The sequence below is a fragment of the Camelus bactrianus genome, chromosome 4, assembly GCF_048773025.1.
Source record: "Camelus bactrianus isolate YW-2024 breed Bactrian camel chromosome 4, ASM4877302v1, whole genome shotgun sequence".
Lineage (NCBI taxonomy): Eukaryota > Metazoa > Chordata > Mammalia > Artiodactyla > Camelidae > Camelus > Camelus bactrianus.
This window is the reverse complement of record NC_133542.1, coordinates 65,947,359-65,963,199: the sequence shown is the minus strand read 5'-3', so window position 1 is coordinate 65,963,199 and position 15,841 is coordinate 65,947,359. Positions and strand designations below refer to the sequence as shown.

Sequence of the window (15,841 nt, the reverse complement as noted above, 5' to 3'; positions counted from 1 at the left end):
CCCCTGAGAACTGAGGAGTGGCTACCGGTTGAACAAAACAACACCCAAAACTTGGGTGCCCCGGGGTGCCTGGCTCTAGGCAGAGAGGAGTGGCTGCCCAATTGTCAACCCCCAGGGTGAGCTGAGGAAGGTCTGAGGTTTGGGGAGACCCCTTGGAAGCGCTGGAGTTGGGAGGCTGGAGAAACCCCCCAGCTAACCCCTGCCGGCTGCGGAACCTAGCTGGAGGTGACTTCCTTGTAACACCGCAGCGCGGTCCTCTCCCAAGGACCCAGCGGTGCAGGAGGGCGCACAGGAAAGTTTAAAGGGTCAGCGCACCACGCAGAGATCCTGGTGGCATAGGGAGCTTAGGGCAGAAGAGGGTTAAGTAAAGCAAAGTCCCAGCACAGTCCTCACTCAGGAACCAGCATACCTCCCGTCAGGGCCCCCAGATTCTCTTGAACTCCGGATTCCTCTGGGACTCCGACAAGCCCCCGGGGGGCCCTTCATACCGACTCCGGGGCCCTAGCTCTTACCTCTACTCGCCAGACGGGCCGCTGGGCGCTGCCATCCCAAAGGCACCGGAGCCCGAGCAGCACAGGGCCGGAGTCACCAGGTGGCGGGGTTGCGGGATCGTGATACCGCGGAGTCTCGGGCACAGGAAAGTTTCCGTGGCGCCAACCAGGCGGAGCGGAGCCGGCCAAGCAGGCGGCAGGCCCGGCAGTAGCGCGCTCCGGCCGGCTCCGCGCCCCCGCCTGCGCCGCGGTGCTCGGGCTCCCGGGCTCCCCCGGCCACTGGGCCGGCCCAGCCCCGCCAATCGCAGGTCCCGCCACCCACAGCTCCGCCCGCCCGGCCTGAACCGAGGCGAGGCGGGAGGGGAGGGGCGGGGGCGCACCTGTTTGGTCAATCGACCCCACTACCACCACCCCGCCCCGGCCGGCCGGACAGGACAGGGCCGATCCCCTTAGCTCGCCGAACACGCCCCCTGTCCCCGCTTTGGCCCCGGATCTAGGCCGGGCCACACGCCCTCTCCCACCCTACACCACCCCCCACCGCTGGTCTGGGCACTCCCCCTGTACCCTGGCCGGGCTCAGCGAGCCCTCCGAGGTCCTCTGTGCCGCGGGACCCGCTCCTTCCCCAGCCTCCAGGATTTCAAAGATAAAATCCCACTTGAGCCTGGGGACCATGGGAGTACCTGACTGACGAGTAGACCGCGGCTCTGCCTTGCTCACCCGTCTTTCTGCACTTTACACCCGCTCCTTCTACAAGGTACTTCGAGCGTTGGTTGACCCCTTAAACGTTGTTGTGCCCTGGACTCGTTCTCCGCTAGCAAGGCCCACGGGCTGATGCTAAGTCCAGAGCTTTGGGAGAGGATGGCAAGGGGGTGAAGGTGTGGTGGGGGGGGAGGGGTCACAGGGAAGGCACCTCCAGCCCTCCCACCAACATAAACTCTCCACCCCATCTAGGTTGGAGCAAACTTCTCCAGAATGCTCGCGATCCGTTTCAGCAGGTTCCCCAACTTCCCTTGGGGTCACAACCAAAATTAAAGCTAGACAACCTTATTGTCCCGTTTTCCAGATAGCAAGACTGAGGCCAAAGGGAAGCAAACGGTTTTCAAATGTAGCGGCGAAACTGCTGCTTTTTTTTCAAACCAAACGTGAGTTTTCAGAGAGCGCCTGGCAATTCTCTCCTGGGTTCTGATGCCTGAGTTCCCCCTCCCTCGCCCCCCGCCGCGGACCTGGGGTGGGGAAGGCGAAAGAGGCGCTAGCAAGCGCCTGGGAAGAGCGAGCGGCGCGCCGGCCCGGCTTACCTCGGCAGCAGAGCGTGTCCTCGCAGAGCGCGCCGGCGGGAGGCCCCAGCAGCGGCAGGGAGGCCCAGGCGAGCGCGCGGGAGGCCGCGCCGCCGGCTCCCATCCCGGACGCCCTCGGCGGCTCCGCGGCCCGCGGGCCTGCCACCCTCCGCGGCACCTGCGGGGACAGCGCTGTGCCCGCGGCCTCGGCCTCGGCCTCGGGGGTGGGACCTGGGTCAGGCCCGGGGTGAGGATGTGCGGGGCTCCCCGGGCTCCCGGGACTGTGGCGGCCCGGCTCCCGGCGGGCGTAGATTGCTCTGGGCAGGGCGCTATTTTTAGCAAGAGCTGCTCTCCCAGTTGGACAGACAGAACCAGTTAATTCGACAGCTCGGGAAGGGCCTGCACCGGGAGCTCCCAGGAACCGCAGCCGCAGCTCTGCTGAAAGATGATCCTTCGCATTCCTGCCTCGCGAGGCGAGAGGGCGGGAGGACGCCTTTAATTCCTGGGGGAAGCCAGCGTCCTTTCTGAAGGCAGTGCCTTGGCCCCAAGTGCCCGCCCAGGAGAGGGCTCTTTAAATCAACTCTGAAACCGGCCGGTCTTCCTCCTGCTGACCCCAGGCCTCAGACTTCCCATAAAACTCTCACCTGTGATCCAACTTCCCCTACCGGCCTCCAGCACTGGGGAGTGCCCCTCAGCTATAGGGTCTGGGCCTCAGCAGGGACAGAAGCTGGCACTCCTATCACTCAGGAGCTACTTGCTGAAAAAAGGGAGGAAAGATAAAAATCCTGTACCAGATGAGCTGGAGGATCAAATAGAGGTCTTCAGAGCCTGGGCAAAAGGGGGCCGATGGACAGGTGGCTTTGCAATCCTCAGAACCCCTAATACCACACCTTCTGGCCGTGTGACCTTGCAAATCATCTCACCTCTGAGCTTTAATTTCCTTTTCTGCATTAGGGAGTCTCGAGAGCCCAAGAGACAGAGTGTGAGAAAGCCTTTGCAAACAAAAGCATGACATGCATGTTCACAGAATGAGTGAAGAGAAGGACACAAGGATGAATAAGAAGTGGATCTGCTGTCAGGAAGCCACTGAGTCTTCTAATTCAAGGAGGAGGTGCTAAGGGCTGAAAAAGGTACAACCATGTGATATAGCCCAGGGATAGATAAATAGGCTAGTGGGCTAGAATAAAGTCCTCAAAAATAGACCCATGCATGTATGGAAACTTCATATGTATCAGAGGTGGTGTTTCAAGTTGCTGGAGAAAGGGTGGACTTTTTTTATAAATGTTATTTTATGGAAGGATGGGATGTCCATGTTGAGAAAAAGTGAGGTGGAATCCCTTCCTCACACCATGCATAAAATAAAATCAATTCCAGGTGAATTAAAGGCTTAAATGCAGGAGAAACTTTTAATAGGGAAAGGTTTCTTAAGACCCTCAAAGCACAAACCATGAAGAAAAAGATTGATAGATTTCATTAAAGGGCCTAATTCCTGTTTATCAAAAGAAGACATTTGGAAAAATGTGATATCCAAAATGTACAAATCAATTTTCAAAAAAAACCAAGAGAAAACCGGACGAAAGATATGAACGGCAATTCGAAGAAGGGAAAAAGTAAACATCCAATAAACATATCAGAAGATATTCAGCCTCAGTCTTAATCAGGGACATGCAATCTAAAACCCTAGGAAACCATTTCACACCTGTGAGACTGGCAAAAAGCAAAGGGGTGGACAGCAGACAGTCCGTTGATGAAGACTGTGAACTCTCATACACAGCCGGTGGAGGGGGAAAGGGTACCACACTGGAAGACAATTTGATAGCAGCGTGAATTGATGCACAGACCCCCGTGACCCAGAGGCTTGGCTTCTGGGATAAATCCAGAGAACTTCGTGCTCATTGCAACTGTGCCGTCCCAGTAAAAAATCTAGAACAGCCTCAATGTTCATCAGCAGACAAAATGCATAAACAAATTGTGGACAGGGCAGTGAAAATCTATTATTTCAGGGAAAATAACTAGATTCCTTATGAATCTTAAGTGAGGGGGTGGGGAGCAAGTTGCAGAGGATCAAATTGTCTGATCTCATTCATAGAGATTTTTAAAACATGCAAAACAAAATGATACCATATATTGCTAGGAATGTATATATGTGGTAAAAAAGGATGCAGAAATTTAGATAAATGATACACAATTGAGGAAGTGTTTACCTCTGGGGGTAGAGAGAGACATGAAGGAAGGTGGGAAGGGGCTTCACCTCTATTGGTAACGTTTTATTTCTTGACCTGGGTGGTAGGTACACAGGTGTTTGACTCTTCAGAACATTTTTCAAGGCACAGAGCAAGCTTGGTGGCATAAAATATAAAATCCACATAAAATCCAGTCTGGCTCTGAACTTCGGTTTCCTTATTTAAATAATGCGGTTGTCATGTCTGTGAAGTGCTCAGCACGAAGCATGACTCATGGTGAGGTGCTCAGTAAATCTTAAGAACGTGAATAGCCGGCTCCCTAGTCCCCACTGGGACCCTTCACACCCTATTCCCAGCCAGCTAAGTCTCCCCTACCCAAGCACCACCATGCCACCAGGTCTCCCAGCCTCCCAGGCTCTGAGATGCTTTCATAACTGCTCACTCTTCCTGAAATGCCTCGTCCTCCCCATCCCTGCTGGGCCGCTTTCTCCTATTGGGATCCAGCTCTGGCATTTCAGCCCATCAAAAGCCCCTGCAAGGTCTTTCTTCATCAAACTCTCCCAGGCAGAGGGTTCCCACAGCACCCACGCACCCTGTGGTCCTGGTTTATCACACAGTGGATTATTGTACCTGAGGGGTGGATCTGTCTCCTTCGTGAGCTGGCTGTGAGCTCCTCCAGTTCATTAACCTTGTCTGAGTCACCCCTGCAGTCCTACCACCTGCGTAAGGCTTGGCCTCAGGAAGGTTTGCTGAATGAATAAAGGGGGTGAGTGGACCCAGATTCTCAGAAACAAAAGGGGTCATGCCGAACTTTCAAAAGGAAAGCAATATCACTATACAGTTTGACTGCCTGGTCTTCATTGAGTGTTCTTGGGAGGTCATGTGACTTGTGGGGTCAGAGAGAGCTGGGTTCACATCTAAGCTGAGCCACTTGTCACCTGTGTGACCTAGGGCATGCCACTACATCCCTCTAAACTCAGTTTCTGTGTCTGCACAACCAGGATGTGACTAAGACTTATGGCAAGGGGTTCTTGCAAGGATTAATGATAGAGGCAAAATGCATGGCCCCATTTTTGGAATGGGTAGCAATTATGTGAATATTGACCAAGAGGAAGATATTTGCAGGGGAGGGTGGAAGGAACCCAACTGGGTTACTATGAAAGTGGGAGGCTGATAAGAGAGTTGCCAGGGGGTGTTCTCCAGTTCTGAGCATAAGCACGCACCTGGAGACTGGCCCAGAAGATGGGAGAGTCAGAAGTGTGCTCTGAGTCAATGCTTCTCGTGGTCCTCCCTCCGTCCTTTGTCCTACCCCTGGGTGTGGGGCTGCTCAGCATTTCAGAACCACAGTCCCTCCTCCCTGTCTCCCTACATCCACGCTGGCCCCCTCAATCTGTTTTCGCACGTAGCCCAGGGATCCCAATCTGGACCTGTCTTTTGCTTGCCAGCTTCCATCTGTAAGGGCGACAGAGCCTGCGGCACCTTCCCCAGGGACGCGTCTGAGGCGATTTACCAAATGCATCATCTGCACTATGTATGCAAAATCCACATATGTCCACTTGACGGAAGCTTCCATCAAGGCAAAGTACAGAATGGCAAATTGCTTATAGTCCAGACTCTGGAAGGTGAGTTGGCCGCTGTTACATGTTGGACAAGCAAACAAATACATAAAGTCGACAGGGCTATGTGATCACTGGAAAAGAACAATACTGTGCACTTCATGGGTTCAGATGAGATTTTCTGAGCTAATGAGCCGATCCTCTCTGATCCACATCCCACTGGACAGTGGAATATTATCCCAGTGACATGGACATTAGCCACTGTTGGTGCTTTGTCCCATGAAAATGGCCATGTGAGGCAGGAATCCTGTCCAGCTTAAGGTCTGCCATTTCAATGCTTCTCAGGAAGGTCATTGATGACCTCCTTGTTGGTAACACCAAAGGACACCCGTCCACCTTCATCTCACCTCTTGGCCATATTTCACCCCTTGGAAACTCTGATCTCACCATCTCACCATCCTTTCCCGATTTTCCTCCTAGTTCTTTGGTCACTTCCTCCTCTCCTTCACCACCTCATTTTACTCTACTGGGCTACAAAAGCCAGAGCTTGAGATTGTCTGCTTCCCTCTTATCCTTCCAGACTCTCTCCATGGGCAGCTTAAACTCCATCCAGGCCCATGACTTCAACCGCTGTCCTTAGGCTGCTGAGCCCCAAATGATTACTTCCAGGCTAGTCCCAGCACTGTCTGTCGTCTCTTGCCTGAACTTCTGTAAGAACTGAGCTGGTTCCCTGCATCCACTTGGGTCCTCTCCCCGTTGCTCCCTGTCTAAGGGTCATCCTCACATGGCTTTCAAAGTCCAGTGCAGTCCTGTCCCTCCGATCCCTGCTTGAAAGTTTCAGTGGCTTCTTGTTGCCTTTGATCTGGCCCCTGCCTGTTCTTCCAGCCTCACTTCTTGCCATCTCCCCTCTCCGTCTCTGCCTTCAGCCCCCCAGCCAGTTTCTGGGTCCCCAAATACGCAGAGCTGCTTCCCATTACACAGCCTTTACACATGAGGCTCCCCTCCCTGGACCACTCTCCTCCATCCCCTCCCATCCATGCCCTAGTTAATTTCTTCCCATGGCAGCTTCAGGGAAGGCTTCTCCGGCTTTGCACACAACACAGTCTACGCATCCGCAGCTCACGTCTTTGCCCTCTGTGCTGTTTATCACCGTTGGTGACTATACCTTCCTTGTGTGACCACTGGATGAGTGTGTCGCCCTCCCAGGGCTGGACGTACGGAGCCCCGGGACCATGCCGGGTGTGTTCATTGTTGTATCTCTCCCCACCCCCAGCAAAGGCCTCAGCACAGAGTAGGTGCGCCATGGATGTTTGTGAAATGAATGAGTGAATCCAAGTCTGCCGGCACACCTCCAATGCTGGGCCCTGTTTATCCTTGTTGGACAACGTTAATTGCCAGAAATTTCTACATCTCTGCACAAGGGTAAGCACAAGGGGACACAAGTGTGAGCGCTTTGCCAGGTGCCTCATGTGTTCCCACTTAATTCTCACTCCCACCTCCGAGGATGCTCAGAGAATGTAAGCAACTTGCAGAACATCACACAGCATGTAAATGCAGAGTCTGTACTCAAACCCATGTCTGTTTGGCTCCAGATCCTAGGCTCTGTTTCCTATAATGCCACACCACCATGTTCACGCCTATGAGGCTTTATACTCGTACAAACTAACCAATTACTTAATCACCTATTGGGCTTATGGACCCCTCAGTTGATGATCAAAGGGAGATTCGAAACCACAGCGACTGAGGTATCATATGATGGACGAACACCCAGGCTCGCAGGCTTCCCGGGGCAGGGATGACTTGAATGGAGAGGGAGAGGAGGGAGCAGAGAGAAGCCTGGATCCAGTGTGTGCAGGGCCCTGAGGGTCACCAAAGATAAACAGTCAAATGTGCAAACCTCGCTTCCCGCTCTGAGGTGTTTGAGAATGAAGTACGCAGAGAGAATGCAGCTGGAGTGAGACACGTGGACTGAGGAAGAGCAGGCGGTACTGAGCAGGAGAGTGCTCTGGTTCCCAGGACAGCCTGTTTGAGGGGCCGCAGCCCTGACCGAGTGGATTCAGTCCTGGATGCTTTGATTTCACCTTTCCAGTTTCTCTCACACCCACCCCCACTGAGCACGGCTTCCCTGAGTGCCATGTCACTGGGGCTCCCTCTGGGCCGGGCCCTGGGCTGGGTGCTGGGGACACAGATGAACAGAACCGTTCACATGTGCAGGGGAAGAGAGAGTCCACATCACCCGGGGCCCACGGAGCGCCCCTGAGTGCCACCCCACGTGCTCCTGAGGGAGGCTGGTGGGTGGCTGGGGGGCCCTGATGCCAGCCTGGGCTGGTGGGCCGGAGGGGAGGCTCCAGGAAAGTCTTCCAAGGAGATGACTTCTGAGTGTGTCTTGAAGGAGCAGAGGGAGAAGTCAGCCAGGCGGGGAGGAAACAATCCATGCCAAAGCATGACGGCATGAAAAGGCCAGGCCAGGCCAGCCCAGCGTGCTCGGGATTCCAACCAAACAGCTGGGAGGGAGGGGGCAGGAAAAGGGGCAGGGCTTGGGGGGAGGGGCCCCAAATGCCATGCCCAGGAGCAGGGACTTTGGGCGAACTACTGGGAGATCTTAAGCAGGGGAGGGACGGCCAATGCTTGAGCTTCACACACACACACACACACACACACACACACACACACACACACACAAATCCTTTCATCTGGAAGAGGAAGGTGGATTCCAAGGGCACACCTGGAGGCTAGGAAGAGGACCATCAGAGGAGAGGGCTGACTGCGAGTGAGGAAAGGGGGACAGACAGCTCTTCAGAGGGGCTTGGACAGAAGCAAGATGAGAGATTGGGTGGTTGCTGGAGGAGGGTGCTTTGGGCGGGGGTGGGGGTGGGCACGGTGACTGCCACCCAGATCCCCCCTTGGAGAATAGAGGACTCACTCCCCCGGGTGTGGCTCTCAGCTGTCAGCCCTCTTTGGGGGTGGTCTCTGCTAAAGTGAGCACCGCACTGGAGGTGACAAGTTCTTCCTGGAGTGTCCAACATCAAGTGACGAATCGCCCCAGGGACACAAAGTCCCGGCCCCTTGACACTACTCAGGCTCTGGAGGGCCAACCCTGCTCTGGGGTCTTCCCAGGCCCTACAGAGAGGCGCTGAGACCCGCACTTAGACTGCGTGGCGGCTCAGTTTCTCTTGCTCCCTGCCCTTCCCTTCCCTGGGTGCTGAGCCCTCAGGCTGGCCCTGGCAGACCCGCACGCTGACACATCTCAGAGCCTGCTTCAAAGGGTGGATAGGAGTTCGCCGGGCTGTGGAAAGTCAAACCAGGAAGAGGAAACAGCTGGTGCACAGAACCCAGTTGAGGACGATGTTGGGGGCTAGGGTAGGATTACCAGATGAAATACAAGATACCCAATTAAATGTGAATTTCACATAAACCATGAATACTTTTTTAAAAAATGAGTGTGTCCTATGCTATACTGGGGACATACTTATATTAAAAAGTTATCTGTTATTTACCTCATCCCCTCTGACACCCTCTCTGCCAGCAGCCCACCAGGGGGTCCCCCATGCTGTGGCCCAGGTGCTTCTCAGTTTCCATCTTGTCCCTCCCTTGCTCAAACACCTACAGCATCTCCCCATTGTCCAAACCCTCAACTGGTCATCTGAGGCCCTCTATCGTCTGATCTGCAGCCACTCTCCAACTCTGTCTCCCATCCTTGAATTACAACCCCCTTTCATCTTCCACCTTTGGGGGTTTTGCTCAGCTGTTTCCTCTGCAAATAATGCCCTCCCCTGTGTCCACACTTCCAGAAAGCCCCCCAGATCCCTCTGGGGGGACGGAAGTGGTCATCTCCTCTGAGCAGCAGCGGTAGCACCTTGAGTGAATCATTTCTCATCTCTGAGCTTCCGTTTCCTTGTCTCTAACATGGGGACAATACTGCCTCTCTTAGGTGGCTGATGAAACAAGAGACCATGCTCAGAAAGTACTGGACGCATTCTTGAATGGTGGCACTACCCCACTCTCCGTGCCTAGATCAGTGCCTGCCACTCAGTGAGCACAAATGCACTTTTGCTGAATTGAATTGACACAAAGGTCCTGAGCTTTCATAGTTTAACTTGCTTCTTGGAATTGTCATAGCCAACAGTGGAACTCTGACAAATTCAACCTCCTATATTAAGATGATCTGGAAAGAGATGAATAACGAAACCACTGCAATTCTGATTACATAACGGGCTTCCCTCCCAGGTGGCAAAGAAGCAAACCAGCTCCCCGCAAAGGGCCGATTTTAGAACCAAGCCTGGCGCCCAGCCTCTCCAGCTCGGAGCAGTTAATATCCGCCACGCACGTTTCTGTCTCAAGCCCTCCCAGTCCCAGACCACAGAAGGTGATTTCTTGTAACCATTAGCATAATTACCTGACTGCGACACTATAGAGAAGCGATTAGATGAGCCTATGATTTTTGCACAGTTATTTGTCTCAAGTAAGTCACCTGAAGTTCATCTGCCATCAGGATTCATGGCTGTATTCTGTAATCGTAGGGAATTATTTTGCTAATAACAGAGGTACCTTGATCTAATTTAGTTTTAATGCCAGGAGGTGCCCTCCCAGAATAATCAGCTCCAGGGCAATTCCAATTTCCAGGTTGGTTACACGTTCTGGAGAGAAGATTCAATTCAAGGAGGCTGAAGTTAGGTCTTTATCACCAAAAGTCATCTGGGGGCGAAATGGAATCCTACCTCTGCGTGCTTGCAGGAAAAGTGCAGGGAGAGGCTGAGCTGGGGGATCAGGGGCTCCCAGGCAAGAGGAACCACTAGAAGACATCACTGATGGGTGACGACTGGGTTGAGTTAGGACCACAAGGCATTCCCTGGGAGAACCCTAATTTTCCTTGTATTCTTTCATTATCTCATTCATTCTTTTATTCCATTTCTGGGGTCTCTGCCCTGCCAGACCTAGTCTGTGCTGTAATCTGAGTACAAATGTTGATAACAAACCCTTGGGCAGCCCTGTTCTAGGTGCTTTAAATGTATTAACTCATTGCATCCCGTGAGGCAGGTGGGTGCTATTACTATTTCCATTTCACGACGGGAAAAATGAGGCAGAGAGGTTAAGGCACTGGCCTCAATTCACTCAGCTAGTAAGGGGCATAGCTGGGATTTGAACTTCAGACTGTAATCGTCCTCAAGTTCATCTATAAGGAAGACTCTGAGCCCACCAGGAATTGTTCAATCCCGAATCTGCTCGCATTTACCCCTCACAACAACTCTGGTCCCATTTTATGGAGGAAGAAGCTGAGTCTCAAGAGGGGGGTGATCTGGCTAAGGTCAGCACAGTGAGTGGAGGAGCTGGGGCTTGAACCCTGAGCTTCTGACTCTGGACCCAGTGCTACACTGGCTAAAGCCAGGAATTCCGAGCAGCATCTTTGAACAGTTCTGGAAGCAGGCTGGGTATCATGTAATTAAACTAAATGCACACTGACCAGCCACCCAACTCTGTGCTTTCCTTCCCGCTTTGGAGCCATTCCTTTTCCCCATCCCCCACCCCTCGCCCCAGAAACCGAGTGTCCTCTGCTGTCCTGCCAAACAAAGCCCCCTGCCCATTCTTGTTCACTCACTCATCTGTTTATGCTGTCAGCAGAGGGCTGTAGGGTTCAGCGGGAGGGGCCGGAAGGTCGACGGGGCTCTGCCACTCCATTCTGCTCTAAGCCTTGGTCTTCTTATCTGTTCTGGAAGGAGGTGGGTTCTTTCTGAACTGATGGAGCCACAGAACCCTGATTTCAAGTGAAAAATTTCAGGCAAGCGCAAAGTTCACAGCAGGTGAATGCGAGCTGCTCGGGGCAGAGCTGTCAGGGGAAGAGGGGTCTCTCCTGTTTGGCAACCTCTAGGCATCTCCTTGGGACTCCAGGACTCCTCTGTCCACCACTGGCCTGGACAGAGTGTCTTGGTTCTTGGGGTTTTTAGAGCCAAGGAATCTGGGTCCACTGATCCCCGAAGTGCTGAGTGGGCAGCTAAATGCCCTCCTGACAGCCTTCCATCCACCTGAACACCCATCCTGCCTTGTTGGTGTCACCAAGGGCCAAATCTGAGAGGGGCCTGTCAGCAAGGCCAGGCTGTGCCCAAGCCCCTGCCCCTGGGAAAGGAGCCTCCCAGGAGTCTCAGCGCAGAGAAGTGCTCCCTGCTTCTCCCTGCCATCCTGTGGGGTCAGTCTGTCCTGGCACATTGGCCAGAAGGATTGCCTACTCCTTTCACCACGACTCTGCCCATTTGTTTTCTCTCTTGTCCTCTCCCTGTTCTAAAACCATGTTTGTTTGTTTGTTTTTAATCCCTCCCTCTCTCCCACCTTCCTCCAACAAGAGCTCACTAGTCCCCAGCTTTCTGTGCTAGGACTAAGGCTTCAGGAGGAATGAGCCGACTTCACTGGCAGAGACAGCTGTACGCTGGAGTGATTGGTGCCACCAATGCCCCAGGCCTCACTCACTGGGGCTGGGAAGGCTTCCTGGAGGCAGTGGTGACAAAAGGGGCACCAACGCATAAACAGGAGTTAGCTCATTTTGGGGGCCATTGCAGATGGGGTGAGGTAAGAGCCTTAAAGGGCTGTCCAAGGGCGGTGGACTTGATCCTGAGGGTCCTGGGACGCCAGTGGAAGGCTTAAGCAGGGCAGGTGGGGATGCTAGACATGCATTTTAGAAGCTCATCTGGCTGCACACGGTTGGGGATGGGGAGCCGGAACAATGGGGCTTCCCTTCCCCCGTCACTTCCCCACCCTCACCGTCCTTCTATACACTCCACACAGCCAGCCGTGGTTCCCTCTGAGACACAGCATGTGGACAGAAGGGAAGAGAGGAGAGGCTCTGGGCTGCTGGCTGTTCCCACACTGGCCTGGCCCCCAGCCGGCAGGACAGCCCTTGACCCCTTCACCCCCAGGAGCAAGGGTCAGGATTAGTTTAAATCTCCATCCCCACTGACTGGGATGCTTTGATTTCTGGGCCTCTGAAAAGGATCTGTTTGTGAACAAGAATTCAGATAGGTTAGCCTCCCCACCCCCCTCCAGCACCTTCTATCCAAATCCTGGCTCTGACAAGCCCCTGCCCCAGCTAGCAGCCCCTCTCAACCCTGGCTCACTGCCCCTCCTCCGCGCCAAGGCGGGGGGAGGGGGAGGTTTCATCCCCAAACACAAGCTCTTTTGTTCCACCACTCAGCTCAGGCCTTGGCTCTGCATCGCATTGGTGGAGGCTTTACTGGCACTCAGTGAGCCCCGGGTCAGAGAAGGATGAGGCGTGGAGTGGGCATTGAGGGGCTGGGGACAGGGGCTGGAGGACAGGCGATTTCTGACTGCAGCTTTGGTCCCTGTCCCTCCCCTGTTCAAATCTCTCCCTCAGCTCCTGCTTACTCTGGGACAGTGGTTCCTAATCGGGGGCAATTTTATCCCACAGGGAACATTTTTCGATGTCTAGAGACATTTTTGGTTGTCAGGACTTGGGCTGGGGCGAACGGCAGATTTGGTACTGGCCTCGAGTGAGAAGAGGCCAGGGATGCTGCAAAACACCCCCCAGTGCCCAGGTCAGTCCCCACAACAGAGTCCCCGGCCCTACCTGTCAGCAGTGCCGAGGCTGAGAACCTCTGCCTGCGGGTACAGCGCCCTCACACTGTGTCCTCAGCTGTGACCCAGCCTTCAGGCCCGTCACTCCCAAGCCACCTCTGCACCCTGGTCCATGCTGTTTCCCTTGCTAGGGCACACTCCTGGCTGCCATCCACGAAATCTGATTTCTCTCCACCCCCTCCTACCTGTTGGGACCCCTCCTTGCTGCTTGCACCAGCCCCAGCTGCCCTCTCCCAGAAGCTGTCTCTGACTCCCTGATAACCGATTTCTCGCTTCCCTGATCAGCACCCCACCAAATTTAGCCCTCAGGTTGCGAGCAGGCCAGGTAGGTCAAGAGCCCAGGCCCCTGGCACCTCTAACACAGCCCCACCTCCCTCTCCCTGGCACAGGACCAGGCACTTGGGGTGCTCAGCGCAGACTCACAGTGGCACACAGCGGGGTGCATGCTGGCTTTGGAGTCAGTAGGACTAGGGTTCAGATCCTGCTCTGCTACTTCCTATTGGTGGGACCAATTGCCAAACGACTCTGTGCCTGTTTCCTCCTCTGGAAGCTGGGGATGGGTGTTCCAGCAAGAGTTCTGTGAGCCGTGCACTTGCCCTTCCCGCTCCGTGCTCCCCGTCTGGCTGGCTGACCTCACTGAGGTGCCCCTGTCTCTGGCCAGTCTCAGATGGAGAACCACCTACTCTTGGGGCCAAGACTAGGAGGATTAGAGTTGCCCTCCTCCTTCTCCCCAGAAGCTGGGCTTGCTCTGGGCAGCTGAGGACCTTGGGGAAGGAGACCTCTGAAGCCCGAGGTTCAGGAAGCCGGAGGCTGGCAGGCCTGGGTGAGTGGCAGCTCAGAGCCACTGCCCTCTTGACTCCCAGACTCCTCAGCCTCTCTCTAAACACTCTTCCCAGCTTCCCAGCCCCCTCCCAGAGGCATATCCTCTGGGGACTGTGACCTCCTGAGGTAGGCAGCCACCCACACTTAGCAGAGCTTGCTCAGGGAGGGACACTGTGCTGGGCAGAGGTGTGGTTTGGGGCTTTAAGAATTCTGGGGATACAGCACAATGGCGGCTCTCCAGGGCTTGGACCTATTCATGGCTCCTGGGGTGTGGGATGAAACCAAGCACCGGAGACTGGCCCCCCTAACCTCTCCAAGCTCCTCCATTGCCTCCCCCACCTGGATTTTGGGGTCCAGCCTCACTGAATTGCTGCAGGTTTCCAGTAGCCACTGTGGTTCTCGACTCCAGATCATCCCCGGCAGGTCCCTCTGCTGCTCACTGCCTCCTGCCACAAGCCAAGCCCTGGTTATCTTTAAGCTCAGCATCTTCCCTGCTCATCCCTCCCCCACCGGCCTTCCTGTCCTGAGCTGTCATTGTAGCTTTAGGCCCCTGTCCTGAGCTTCCCCCTGAGAGAATGGACCCAGCCTGGCGCTTCCCCAGGCCTCCAGGGCCCCGTAAGGAGCTAGCCTGCAGGATGTGCTCTGCACAAATGAAAAGAAGTGAATGTGGGCAAGGAAAGGAGATCCAGTCCCAGTGGCTGCCCCTCAGAATCTCCTGCTAGGGGTGGAGGAGGAGGGGAAGGTGGGGGAGGAACTGAAATGTTCCAATACCCAGGTTCCCCTCTAGACTAACTGAATCCAAATCTTCAGGGACGAGGCTGGTGCCATGCCAGCCCACAGTGAGGGTTAGAACTCTCTGGATGGCTGGAATCGGCCCGTGTCCCCTCCCCCTTCCTGGGTGCAATGGATGCCCCTGGCAAGTGAGCTGACTCCTGGGGGGGGGGGGCTGCCAGTGCTCTTTAATACCCGCATGTTGCACTCACCAGAGGAGCCCTCTACACCCTGCGCTAGACCATTCATTCAACAAACATCCAGCAAAAAGGGACACAGAGACAAGGCTGGCACCCAGGGGCGACGAGGCTGCCCCCAGAGCGCTGAGTGGAACTGAGTGGGGAGCAGAGGAGGATGAAGGGTGTTGCAGCACCAGCTGGAGAGTCCCCTGGTCTGGGGTGGGGACTGGAAGCAGACTGGGAGACGGGAGGCTGCAGATGAGGAAGGGTCAGGGGCTGTGGTGGCTTGGCTAGAGGAGGAGGAAGGGAAGGCTGTTGGGAAGACTGAGAAGGGACAAGAGAGGCGGGGGGGTGGCATGAAGGTCAACGTGTGTGCAGGTAATAAGAGATTAACACAATGACAATCTCAGGAATAATAACAATAATAGCCACCTGAGTGCTAATTCTGCCTGAACGAATCTAGAACTGTTTTCAAAGAATTATCAGTTTACTCTCCCAGTAACCTGCGAGAAAAGGACTGATGTGTGTAATCATCCCATCTCACTGACGAGAAAACTGAGGCTCAGGGAAGTTATATAGTTTTCCCATAACCATGTGCTACCTGGTTAGTGGCTGGGATCTGATGCAGATGGGCCACCAGTCCAAGGACCCTTCCCTGGGCTACCCCCAGCCCACCCCCAGGGCCTCTAGGCCCCGAGGAGCAGTAAGCCAGTGCCCCAGGAGAACATCCTGCACTTGGGAGTTGGGGCTCCTCTAGCGGACTTGGGGGGAGCAGTCTAGGGGAGGGGGTGGTGCCGAGGACCATGTGGTCGGGCAGTGAGGGAGCTGTGCAGGAGCAGGGGGGCTGGGGGTGCTGACGGAGTGGGGAGCAGAGGAAGGGATGGAGCCCTGGACTTGTTGAAGGAGGAGAAGGGGTGGGTGGAGGGGCTGATTAGGGGGTCCCCAGGCAGGCAGGCATGGGATGCAGAGCTCAGAGCCATCTGG

The 15,841-nt window shown here is 54.8% G+C and overlaps 1 protein-coding gene and 1 long non-coding RNA gene across 6 annotated transcripts in view; one reads left to right on the top strand and one right to left on the bottom strand.

Moving 5' to 3' along the window:
* DAB2IP (DAB2 interacting protein) overlaps nucleotides 1–15,841 on the bottom strand; it is a 189,917-nt gene that overhangs the window by 165,381 nt on the left and 8,695 nt on the right. The window contains exon 1 of one of the 3 annotated variants that reach the window (XM_074362155.1): nucleotides 1,787–2,153. The exons of 1 other annotated variant lie outside the window; for it this stretch is intronic. In XM_074362155.1, the coding sequence (XP_074218256.1) occupies nucleotides 1,787–1,889 (103 nt within the window). In that variant the 5' untranslated portion in view covers nucleotides 1,890–2,153. Of the gene's footprint in view, nucleotides 1–512; nucleotides 654–1,786; nucleotides 2,154–15,841 lie in introns of those variants that run through there. One more of the 3 variants, XM_074362159.1, reaches the window with a different exon arrangement.
* Nucleotides 893–15,841, top strand: part of LOC123615463 (uncharacterized) — a 34,612-nt gene continuing 19,663 nt past the window's right edge. For 2 of the 3 annotated variants that reach the window (XR_012506540.1, XR_012506539.1), the window contains exons 1-4: nucleotides 893–1,245; nucleotides 1,443–1,633; nucleotides 2,720–2,895; nucleotides 5,394–5,570. This is a non-coding gene — a long non-coding RNA (uncharacterized LOC123615463). The remainder of the gene's footprint in view (nucleotides 1,246–1,442; nucleotides 1,634–2,719; nucleotides 2,896–5,393; nucleotides 5,571–15,841) is intronic. The other variant, XR_006723038.2, reaches the window with a different exon arrangement.